Source organism: Mercurialis annua, linkage group LG1-X (genome assembly GCF_937616625.2).
Source record: "Mercurialis annua linkage group LG1-X, ddMerAnnu1.2, whole genome shotgun sequence".
Lineage (NCBI taxonomy): Eukaryota > Viridiplantae > Streptophyta > Magnoliopsida > Malpighiales > Euphorbiaceae > Mercurialis > Mercurialis annua.
Window position 1 is genome coordinate 55,118,879 of NC_065570.1, and position 12,729 is coordinate 55,131,607.

Sequence of the window (12,729 nt, forward strand, 5' to 3'; positions counted from 1 at the left end):
ACAATTGAGACTCTAAAGAGTCGTTTATCATCTTTGACAAAAAAAAAAAAGCATATTCGCAGTTTAAACAAAAATTTATTTATTAAAATTACCATTTAATTGAATTTATTGGCAAAAATATATTCCAGTCCTTGTACAAGCACACCTTTTTTGAATTGAGTCCCTATACTACAATTTATGTATATTGAGTCCTTACACTTCTAAATTAGTAGACATTAGGTCCATTTTTTACACAAAGTGCCAACGGTGTCTAGTCCGGAAACGAAAAACTGATTGAGGGGCTTATTTTCAACAAAAATAAAAACTGCAGAAACCAAATTCTAAAAATATTAATATAAAAAAATGAATAAATTTTATATTTTAGTCGCACTAACAGCGTGTGGAGTATGTGAACTTCATTTTCGTAACGAAATGACCTAATGTCGATAAAATTAAATGTGTAAGGACTCAATTTTAACAAATAAACGGGATTCAATTCAAAATAATTATAATAGTAAGTGAATTCAAATATGCGTTTTACCGAATCTATTTCCATTTTTCAATTTTTCCATTTCTTGTAAATCTACATTTTAGCATATTCTGAAAGTGAAAGAAAAAAAAGAGTTAGATAAATTATACTATATGATCACTCTAGAATCCAGACAGTGATTCAAAAGAGTGATGGAGATAGCAATGGGTTAGAGATAGGCATTACATTATCAAATGTTGAGATTGAAGAAAGCAAAAACAAAAGAAAAAAACTTTAGGTTTAGAAAGGAAAAAGAAGCAACCAAAAACATATCATTCATTCCCTTAATGTTTATGCTAAACTCCAACAACATACGTATTGGTTATATTGTAGTCCACTTGTACCACTTTTTAGTCTATCAAAACTTTATATTTCAAAATTAATCTTACTTAAAATTGATACAAAACTATCTTTTCAATTTAGATTTAGATAGAAGAATTAGTACATATCTTTCATATTTGTATAAGAATGACATCATTAATTAGAATTAACTTTTTTTTTATTTAATTCTCTAGTATCTGATTATTATATTAGTGCCGATTAATTTGGATTCGAGCTTCTCACAGCTATATAGACATTAATTTTTCTTTTATATAACCACAGTTTAACATTTCTGCTTACTCATTAATTGGAATTCAAAATCTCTGATTAATCTAAGATGTGCTTGTTGAGGTAATTTTTTGTGTGCCTATAGTTTAGTTTATTAGATTAGATTATTCTCAAGTTAATCTGTATTGTTTTTATTGGTGCCTACAAATGTTGACAATCCTATTGTCCCCCACAGAGATAAAGATTGAAATTTATTTAACTACTATTATGTTTAACTTTTTGAATGTTCAATGTACCTTTAGAAATTGGTTGTTAGATTATTATAGTTGATAAACATCATTTTAAACCTACCTTTGAATCAAGAACTTATCATAGTGCTTAATTTCATAGGTCCTTTTGTATTTTTCCTTGCCTTTTGATATCGTAATCATGTGTTTCATATTATTAATATTTATATGAAAAGGAGGGGACAATTTTCCTAATCGTTTTCTCCAAAGAATACTCTCTTTGGAAATCTGAAATTTCTGTTTAGAGTATACACGTATACGATTAGTATATTAGAGAGCAAATCGTACTATACGTCGTATATGGAGAGATAAATTTTTAAAGTTGAAAGAACTAAATTGAAAGATGCCTTAATTTACTATACTAAATTAGACATTTTTTTTTTAAAAGCAAAGTGTTTTCCAAAGTCATCTTTTCTCGAAACATCTTTGAGTTCGAATCCTAGTTTTGTGTGGCGGAGTATTTTTGAAGCTCAAAAAGTGATGATTGAAGGAGTTAGAATTAAGATTGGTAATGGGCGTAAAACGAGAGTGTGGGGCAGTCCTTGGCTTGGTGATGTAGGTAATGGGTGTGTTTCTATTTCTATGCTGGTCAATCTTGCAAATTCCACTGTCAACAATCTCATGGATGTGGAGGATAGAACTTGGGATGAAGGCTTACTCAGGGATGTGTTTGGTGCTACTGATGTGATTAATATTCTGAACATTCCTATAAGCAGCCGTGACTTAGAGGATGGGTGGCATTGGCGGTTCGACTTGAAGGGGAAGTTTACTGTGAAGAGCTGTTATCGAACCATTTGTGGGGAATATTCTGGTCATACCAATGATATTTGGAGAGAGATTTGGGAGCTGCGCATTACCCCTACATGTCCGTAATTTTCTGTGGCGCGTTTGCAAGAATTTCCTTCCGACGACAGTGGCGTTTGCTAGAAGAAAGGTGTTTATTTTTTTTATCAGTGTTCAGTTTGTTCTGCTAGAGTTGATAATGCTGATTATTTGCCGGTATCTTGCTCAGTTGCAGGGATTTTTGATGAATTAGTGCCTATAAAAATTAGAAAATTCTGTTTTCGTGCCGGTGAAAAAAATTAATTTTCATTTAGTGCCTGGGTCCACCCAATCCGCTATGAAGATGCAATCCGCAAAATATGTTTGCGGATTGTTTCTAAATTGTTTGGCTAATTTACCGTTTTAATATCTAATTTAAACCAATGAATCATTAATTCCTTCTTATTTTTGTTTTTATAATCAATATGAAATATGGTTAATGATCTCTTCAATCCTTTATTTCTTTAACTTATACAATATTTCTTTTTAACTTTTTAAAAAACATAACGATCAAATATTTGCTTAAACTCAATTACGTACGTATTATTTAACTGTAAATTTATTTACAAGTGTCAGAGGAAGTAGGTCGTAATTATAAAAATTTAATATTTAAATTTGAAAATTTAAATTTTAATAATCGGTTTTGAACGGAACAAATAAAGTTTAGAAGGTAAATATATTAGAAATTAATATATCAATATACATATCTAAATGTAGAGTAAAAAATTTCGGATAAAATCTCAAAATTAAAATGTCGAAATTTGGAAGTTTCGACGTAATACAAAAGTATATAAGTTAAAATACATATATATAAAATATATTTATATATATAATAAATAAATAAAAAAGGAAAGAAAAAATTCAATTTAATCCCTAAATTCTATTCATCTCCACCCATACTCCACGCCCCTTTCATTTTTATTTTTTCTTTTTTTTAATTTATTTTATATATATATATATATATATATATATATATATATATATATATATATATATATATATATATATATCTTAAGATTCTTAACTTATATATTTTTATATTTTGTTGAAACTTCCAAATTTCGACATTTTAATTTTGGGGTTTTATCCGAAACTTTTAACTCTACATTTAGAGATGTACATTGATATATTAATTTTTAGTCTATTTACCTTCTAAACTTTATTTGTTCCATTCAAAACCGATTATTAAAATTTAAATTCTCAAATTTAAATTTTAAATTTTTATAATTACGACCTACTTCCTCTGATACTTATAAATAAATTTACACTTAAATAATACGTAAATAATTAAGTTTAAACAAGTATTTAATCGTTATGTTTTTTAAAAAGTTAAAAAGAAACATTGTATAAGTTAAACAAATGAAGGATTAAAGAGATTATTAACCATATTTTATATTGATAATAAAAACAAAAATAAGAAGGAGATAATAATTTATTGGTTTATATTAGGTATTAAAAAGGTAAATTGGCCAAACAATTTAGAAACAATCCGCAAACATATATTGCGGATTGCATCTTCATAGCGGATTGCCCCACAATCCGCGATTTTAAATCGCGGATTGGGTGGACCCAGGCACTAAATGAGAATTAATTTTTTTACAGGCACAAAAACAGAATTTTCTAATTTTTATAGGCACTAATTCATCAAAAACCCCAGTTGCAGCGGAGTGTTGGAGGACAGTTAAGGTTCCGCATGGCAGCGGGTTCGACAGTTCAAGATTGGATTGAGAGTTGGCTTTCTGTCATGGAAATTGATGAAAAATCGTTGATTGATATGGTGTGTTCGAACTTATGGCTTAATAGGAACTCCATTATTTGGTAGAAGAAGGCGGGCACAGCTGGTTCAGTTCTTGCAGTTGTTGCGTCTCAGTTGGCAGCATGGTCTACGGCTCGGGTTCCTGGGGCCAGATTCAGATCGGTGGAAATGGTAGAAGGTGATGGCTGCATCAGTTAGCTGCCTCCAAAGCAAGGATGGCTAAAAGCAAACATTGATGCAGCTATTTTTTCCAATAATCAAGGCATGGGTTTGGGTATTGTGGTTCGAGATTCTACTGGCAGTATAGTGCAAGCAAGACAAGTGAGATTTAATGGTAATGTATCGCCGATAGTGGGAATAGCTATGGGAGTTCGAGAAACTTTGAGTTGGTTAAAGGGCTGTCAGAATTTAATTATAGAGTTCGACGCGATGGAAGTGATTCTTGATATTAGGAATCCTGATGGTTCTGAGGATTTTATAATTGGTGATTGTGCGTATTTAGTGAAGCAGTTTAGTAATGTTATTTTTATTTTCGTGAGGCGATTTGCGAATCAGGCAGCGCATGTTTCCGTTCCATTCCAGGTCATCAGGAATGGTTTTGTCATTTTCCTGAGTTCCTCATAAATGTAATTACTTTGGAATTTTAATAAAGTTTGATTGATTCTAAAAAAAAGAAGACAATTTTTAAAAGTTGGGGCGGGATGGGAAAAAGCCCTCCAATGAGACCCTTGCTCCGACATTGCACGTAGTATGAATAGCACATCATATCGTTGGTATGACATATTTTTTGTATCAAATTAGAAAAAAATCAAAACAAAAAAAATAGTATTTATTATAGTTCTATCAAGATAATTAAAATAAAAAAATAAAAATTATTAAATTTATATTAATAATTTTATTTAAATTATAAATTTATAAGATGGTTAGTTATTTATTATATATTTTACATAGATACGCTTGGCATATTGATAGAACACTAATAAAATCTCATATCGTCTAAGACAAAGGCATCTTGCTGAAAAATTTATAAATAAGTAATAATATCACTTTTCACAGGTTACACTTTATTATTTATTTATTTCAAATTAATCGCTCAACTTTTTTTACTAACTTAAGCATGAACGTGTATTTTAAGCCTAATAACCAAAATCTATCTCCTGTACTATCACCAACGAGCAATAGCTCAAATGGTATAAGCGCTGGCAGCAAACTGCTAGGTCGTGGGTTAGATTCCTTCCACAAACGCTCCCCCCTCTCCAATTATCAAAAAAATAAAAATTCCTGTACTATCACAAGATCCATCACATATTTTATCAATAAAATAATACAAATGAATTTAATGACATTAGTTAATAAATATGTCAAGATATTCTTATTAAGTTTTTTCCGAATGGCTCTATGGATAATAATTAAATCCTTTGCTATCTATTCATCTCTTTATATTTTTGTTTGCTCTTTAAAAATAGTTTAATTAACTAATTTACATAAATGTAGGAATAAGTGCATTAGTTAAGTCTTAATCAATAGGAATCAAACTCTAGTTCAACATTAAGAAAATCAAAATAAATACTTGCTTTGTTTTGTAATTGCAATGAGGAAAAGAGGAATATATGATCTTTAATAAACTTTGAATTTTTGCTAAGAATTCATTTGAGAAAAAAACGAATATGTATTCTAATGGCTAAAAGTTTTATGTATGAGTAGAAAAAGTTGGATCGGACAGGACTTTCTTCTTCTTCTTTGCCCACTTCACTGAACTTGCCCCTTTCCATTTTTACCCTTTTTTTTCTAAATATGATCATGTTATGAAAGTTGTTAGTCATTTACCCTTTGGACTTTTTGTTCAGAAATTTAAATTGTTGTCTAAAATAGGAAAAGGCAAAATATTTGCACTGTCATTTTTAACCCATTATAGATAATCTATCTTAGCGATCAAGTTATTTATGATTCTTCTTTTCCAAAGTAAAATAATAAGCCTAATTATCTATCGATATTTTATTTAGGCCAAACTTTTTATAAAAATTTCACAAAAGTTCTGACCTTTTAATTTTGTCGATTTTGGCCAAAAACAGATTATTTAGTTTCAATTGTGGCCAACTCTGAATTTGATTTCAATTTGCCTATATGGCGCCTATGTGACATGCACATATATTGAGAGGTCAGGACTTTTGTGAAACCAAATAATCCATTTTTGGCCAAAATCGACAAAATTAAAAGGTCGGGACTTTTGTGAAACCAAATAATCAATTTTTCGCCAAAATCGACAAAATTGAAAGGTCATGACTTTTGTAAAACTTTTGGTCTTTTTACGACATTTGGCCTTTTATTTATGAATGATAAAAACTTTTAAAAAGTTAATTTTGGCTAATTTTTTAAATATTAATGTTAGAGGTAGCTATTTTTATAAATCAGAGTGAAAAAAATTTAAATATATTCGTCATACTATTTTACATTATTATAATTTGTCTTTTCATCATAATTTTTTTTAAATATGAAGTTGTATTTGATTTTTTTTTTCAATTCAATTTAAACAAAAGACTACAATTGTAACTAAAATTTAAAAAGATTAAAATTGATGATTTTAAAAATTAGACGAACAATAAATAAAAATAAGGATGTAGAATAATTTTCAACGATTAAGTCAAAATAATACTTGAGATGTTTGGAAAAAGCAAATTTAGAGCTAGCTGGGAAATAGATAAAGTAATTCTCTCTCTAAAAAATTGCTCCCATTTTTTTCTAAAAAAGCTTTCTTTATCTTTATTTTATTGAGGTTGAGAGAAGGTGATTTTTCCGGTTATAGTCGGAAAATCATCTTCTCTATGCCCATATTACTTCTTTTAGAGTCTTTATTTTGATTTAAATAAATCTTCTTTAGGATGGTTATTTTGAATTGGTCTTTTCTTTTACGTCTAATAAATTTTAAAAGGTCTTATGCTACTCTTTGTTTCAATTTTTAGATCCACCAACAATCCTTAGTGTTTGTTCGATCTTCAAAATCAAGTTCTTGTAAATCTAAAGATCGGAAGGTGTATGGATCTTAACTTTATAGATCTGGATGAAGATATTGGTTGGAAAATATTACGTTTCAACGAATCGAGCGGATCTTCCGTCCTATCGGAAGAAGAGGATCGAAATCCCCGTCCAACGGAACTTGGTTTATCATTGTGTTAAGTTTACGGAATTCATGACTATATTTTTTTTGATCTTTATTTGTATGTTGTCTCATTTTTAGAATGTGAATCGGATGCTGTGAGTTTGCGGGTGTTTGGAGAAGTTTAAACGAAGAGTGATTGAATACTGCACTTAATTCGCGAAACAGTTAGTAATTTATTTTTATTTTCGTAAGTAAGGTCTGCGAATCAGGCAGCATGTTGTCTATTCCATGTCAGGTCATCGGGTTTAGTTTTCAAATTATCCCGAATTTCTTACAAATGTAACCGTTTCTTCAATTTAATGAAATCCGATGAATTCAAAAAAATATATGGAGTAACGTTATAAAATATCAATTAATAATAAATGTATGAGGTGACAATAAATTATTAAATATTTAGAGTTAAAAGGGTAAAACGAGATAAAATATCTATTTTGATGATGTTTTTATCCAAAACAATTATTTTAAAAGTGTTTTTCATAACTATGAAATTGACCTTCTTTGACCTTTCGTTTCAAATTTAAAGGATAAAATAACTTTTTGTTGTATACATGTCTCAAAATTTCATTTCATCTTTCTAAAAAAATTAACTCCAAACCTAATCGTAGATTCATATATGTATTTAAAAATAGAATTAAATTTAGAGGTAATATTATAAAAATCACCAAATTTATATATTTTTTTATTTAATTACGGCTTTTAAAAAGAGTCATAAAAATACACTAATTTTTATTTTTTCTAAATTCACATATAGAGTTATAATTTGCTGAGGCGGCGGCTAAAAAATGACCTACACCTCAACAAATTACACGGGTGAATGAGTGCCAACTCAATACCTATATAGATTCGGAAAAACCTGAATGTTGGTGTATTGTTATGACAAATTTTAAAAGGCGTGATTAAATTGAGAAAACGTATAAATTTGGTGAATTTTCTATAACATTAACCCGTAAATTTATTGTAGTTACTTCCTCTATTTATAAATATAGCAGTCACTTTTGATTATTTTTTTATAAGTTGAAAAGTTTATCCTTTTTGTAAAATAAAAAGATATTTAGTAATTTTTCTAAATTGTATTCATATACTTAATGTTTAAATAATATTTTTAAGTCTAAATAAAAGAATTGTAATAAAATAATATTTAACTATAGTATTAAAATCATTTTTAATTGCATGTGCTAAAATTTTAAAAGACTTACATTCCAAAACGAAAAAGGCATTATAAAAGAATACAGTTTCTAAATTGAAACAAGTACTTCAAAAGTTAAATTACATAAGCAATTTTATTGATGTCATTTTCATTTTATTTTTGAACTAAAAAGTACATATGATACATAATTTTTTTTTAATATTTTAACTGAATTCACCCTAACTTTTAAAAAAGTTAATTGATATGTAGATTTTTTTATACTTTTACATTAAAAATATCATATAATCACATGCATTATTAATTTTATGTGTTAACCTGTTTAGCAAACTCAAAGTAGAAAAAGTATTTATGACTCATTTCGTCCCGTTTAAAAAAACCATATATCATTTTTGTATATCCAATTTAAGAAGTTTATAACATAATTTTTGCACCATTTTATATAAAAAAAAATTCTTTTGTTTTTTTTCTTTTTAAAATTAATGGTTATTTCTCTATACATAATTTTAAGATCATTATTAATAGGGATAAAATAAAAAAATTATAATAATAGTAATTACTCCCTTTCTTAACTGAACATAAAAATAAAAAGTGTATAAAAGCAACATTGTTTTTAAAGCACCAATAAAAATGACAAATAAAATGAAAATGAAAGATAATGAGTAATTTTATCAAAATAATTTTTTGATAATTGCTGTGGAATTAACTTCACTCATTAATTTCTTCTTCTTTTTTAGGAAACTTCACTCATTAATAAAAGCAGAGTATTAACCCTTTTTTTTTTTGACGAGGAGTATTAACTTCATCATAGTAGTTCTGTCAAGTTTTTTTAATTCAATTTTGATACTGCAATCACAAATACAAATAACCATCATAAAAAATATCGAGAAACATGATCCAACGGTGATAAGACCAGGAACTCAGAAAAAAGCTCCACATACGCACTCATGCAAAACATTCCCCCCATTATTATTGTTTTAATTTTTATTACTAATAACTTTTTAAAAATATAAAGTGGCACGTGCCGGCCTGCCACAGTAAAGTGCAGAAAGGGCCGAATCTAGATCCGACGACCGCATCGTATTTCCCCTTCAAGACCGGGACTATTTTAGATCAAATCCAACGGCTATAAACTCATTAATCCTTTTTCATCGTCTGATCTTGATCAGACGTACCAGATTAAATCTTGCTCCCTCCTCCTTACACCATAAAAACAAATCAAAACCCGGTTCAAATACTCTCTCTCTTTCATCTGTCTCTTAAAAAAACTTCCGCTCTCTCTCTCTCTAAAAGCTTTGCGTGTTTGTTTGTTTTGCTAACCTGCGCACTCCGCCACTGTTTAACGTGCGCCGCCTGAGATATGTTGCCGGAGGGAACAGTTACAGCTTCAGTTATCAGAATCTCGAGGTATAGGAAAGCTCATTAGCTGACTAATTTCAGTTATTTTAAAGAAATGGATGGTCCAAAGCTAACCAGAAATCAATCATCATCGTCACTTGTGCGTTCATTTCCAACCGTCCGATCATCCATCCAAAGCTTGACGTCCATAGCTGAGGAGGAGCTTATGAAACCTCAACAAAAGAAAGAAGAAATAATAGTAGTAGAAGAGAGAAGGAAGCCGAACCGGTGTGGTTCAACACCGAGAAGAACCGGTTCGGCTCGGTTCATGCCAGTTGTAACAATGGTTTCACTTACCTTTTTTACTCTCTTCACTCTCTCCTTCTTTTTCTTCTTCTATTTGAGAAGAGAAGAAGTGCCCACATCAGAGAATCTTTTATTAGCTTTGATTTTTATTGCCATAACCCTTTTTTTCGCTAGCAAAAACAAGAATTTAATCAATCAAAATTTGTCACTAATGAAGCAAGTTTGGGAAGATAATTGTAAAAGACTCAATCTTTTCCCTTCATCGAGACCACCCAAATCAAAGCCTGTAACTTGGTTTATTGGTGAGTCAAATACTGATCAAAGCAACGACTTTAATTACAAAATTAAGAAAGAAAAGAAGATTATAAGAGAAGGAGTGGAGTTTTACAGCAATGGGGATTTTTACGAAGGTGAATTTCATAAAGGGAAATGTAACGGGAGTGGGGTTTATAATTACTTTGTTAACGGGAGATATGAGGGTGATTGGATTGATGGGAGGTACGATGGTTACGGGATTGAGAGCTGGGCGAGAGGGAGTAGATATAGAGGGCAATATAGACAAGGTCTAAGGCATGGATTTGGGGCTTATAAGTTTTTTACAGGTGATTCTTATGCTGGTGAGTGGTGTAATGGCCAGAGTCACGGTGTTGGTGTGCAAACTTGCTCTGATGGTAGTTGTTATGTTGGTGGATTCAAGTGCGGTGTTAAGCATGGCCTTGGTGTTTATCATTTCAGGTTATTTTTCTTTCTTATAAATTCTTTGCCTTTTTTTGTTCATCTTTTTTAATAGTTTGAATTTTCTTGTAGTTGATGATTTGTTATTGGTTGATTGTGGGGTTCTGGTTTACCATTTAATGGTTCTGTTTGCTGACCTGAAGCTCAGCTGTTTTTTAAGCTTTTCCTTTTTTAGCTGACTCTTGTTGGCATATACTGTTTCAACTGTTAATCATTAGTCAACTAGCAGCCGGAAGTTACTGTTGTGAATTACTTTCATTAATTTCTTGAATTTGCGGTGGTATCTGGGAATAAAATTTGGAGACTTTTTGTTCATGTGATGACATCTTTGAACATCTGGAGTTTTTTTTTCTTATGGTGTGTTTTCAAGTGTGTAATCATATAGTATTAGTATCTGTTGTTCTGGGTTACTCTGGAATTCAGTTCATGAATATTTTGAGGTTTGGGGTTTCAATTTTCTGAGTTGATCCGCATCACCAACAGTAGTAGACCGGGTTTTGATTGTCATTGTTTGGTCAACTCGGTATCAGTTTATGCAAGATAAGAATATAATTGATTGCTCATAATTATTTGTTTGTTGAATGTCATACATATTGTCAGCCTACATTTCAATGCGCTTACATTCTGACCTAGTGGTGGACCAATGATTTTGTGCATTTTTTCCATTTAATGGAATCAATACTAATCAGAAAATTGATTGCATTGCAGAAATGGGGATAGATATGCCGGTGAGTATTTTGGAGACAAGATCCACGGGTTCGGTGTCTATCACTTTGCCAATGGGCATTGTTACGAAGGGTCGTGGCACGAAGGCAAGAAACAGGGTTATGGCATGTATACTTTTAGAAATAGTGAGGCGAAATGCGGTGAATGGGATGGGGGTGTCCTTAAGACTCCACTGCCTTCGCTAACTGATGCAGTCCTTCGAGCTGTTCAGGTAATTGACTCGCACTCATCATATACTCATGTAATAGACCGCACAATTTTCACAACTGTCAATGATTATATTGTGTTTCGAAATTTTAGGCTGCTAGAAGAACGGCGGAAAATGCTGTCCGCCTTTACCGGGTGGATGATCAAGTGAACAAAGCAGTTCAGGGTGCGAATAGGGCTGCTACTGCCGCGAGAGTTGCTGCTGTTAAAGCTGTTCAAAACAGAATGGATGGAAAATTTTGTGATACACATATTTAGTTTTTGCTTGAAAATGTAAATTCTTTTTACTAATTTCACGTACTCGATCCGAAGATGTAGCCACCGCCCTGGCGACCAAATTCCCGCCAGAGGTTGAGTGTTTGAGGCGTCTTTAATTACCACACTGTAACTTGTAAATAGAAGCTTGTACGTATATCAATGGAAGATGAATCTCCAAAGAGGTTTTTGGTTTGAGTTTCTAATCTATTATTGTGCGTAGGACTGCAAATATGAGATCATAGGCTTATCCAAACTTGTCTTGTAGCATAATGTCAGCATCATCATCTATCATCAATAACTAATAAGAAAGGTTGTTTTCGAACTTGGATAGGTTCAGAGTTGGAAAGATTGTGACAATGAAGATTAAATTATGAAATCGAAGCCGCATCAAATCAGTCGTCTGTAGATAATTCGTAAACTTGGCAGATATTTGTTGGCAATTATGATGTCAGTCTAATGGGTCATTTACATCTCCAGCCGAATAAATCATGATAGTTGCGTCGGATATCAGACGATATCCATATCAATAAAATAGCAATATATATAGTTATTTGAGTTTGAATTCTAACGTAAACAATTATTTGAGTTCGAATTCTGATATAAAACTCTCTTGAGTTCGAGAATTAGAATACTCATGTAAATTGTCGTTCGAAATCGAATTTTGACACATATAGTTGTTTGAGTTCGAATTTTTATATAACGGTTGCCTGAATTTGAGTTTTAACATAAATAGTTGTTTGATGGAATTTTTATATATAAAAGCAATAAATCACAAAAATGTAGTAAAGAAAATGCAAGTGATTAGTAGGCCAATTGATGTTGTCACAAACAACATATGCCAAAACAAGTACGAAAAAGAATGGACTGAAATTAGGATGAAGATCAAGTAGGGTTAGAGATTGAATTATGCTAATAATATTTGATTAAATTAAATGC

The 12,729-nt window shown here is 30.7% G+C and overlaps 1 protein-coding gene across 1 annotated transcript; it reads left to right on the forward strand.

The window, feature by feature from the left end:
- Nucleotides 1-9,452: 9,452 nt before the first annotated feature.
- Nucleotides 9,453-11,988, forward strand: LOC126665341 (uncharacterized). Its single transcript, XM_050358110.2, has 3 exons — nucleotides 9,453-10,602; nucleotides 11,311-11,539; nucleotides 11,629-11,988. The coding sequence occupies exons 1-3, from the start codon at nucleotides 9,677-9,679 to the stop codon at nucleotides 11,791-11,793; spliced, it is 1,320 nt and encodes a 439-aa protein (XP_050214067.1). The 5' UTR covers nucleotides 9,453-9,676; the 3' UTR covers nucleotides 11,794-11,988.
- The last annotated feature ends 741 nt before the right edge of the window (nucleotides 11,989-12,729 follow it).

What these genes read in the sequence shown, in the direction of transcription:
- LOC126665341 (XM_050358110.2), top strand. Translation starts at nt 9,677, where the DNA reads ATGGATGGTCCAAAGCTAACCAGAAATCAATCATCATCGTCACTTGTG. An exon ending in CTTGGTGTTTATCATTTCAG is followed by an intron (nt 10,603 to 11,310) that starts GTTATTTTTCTT and finishes ATTGCATTGCAG; the next exon opens with AAATGGGGATAGATATGCCG. An exon ending in CAGTCCTTCGAGCTGTTCAG is followed by an intron (nt 11,540 to 11,628) that starts GTAATTGACTCG and finishes TCGAAATTTTAG; the next exon opens with GCTGCTAGAAGAACGGCGGA.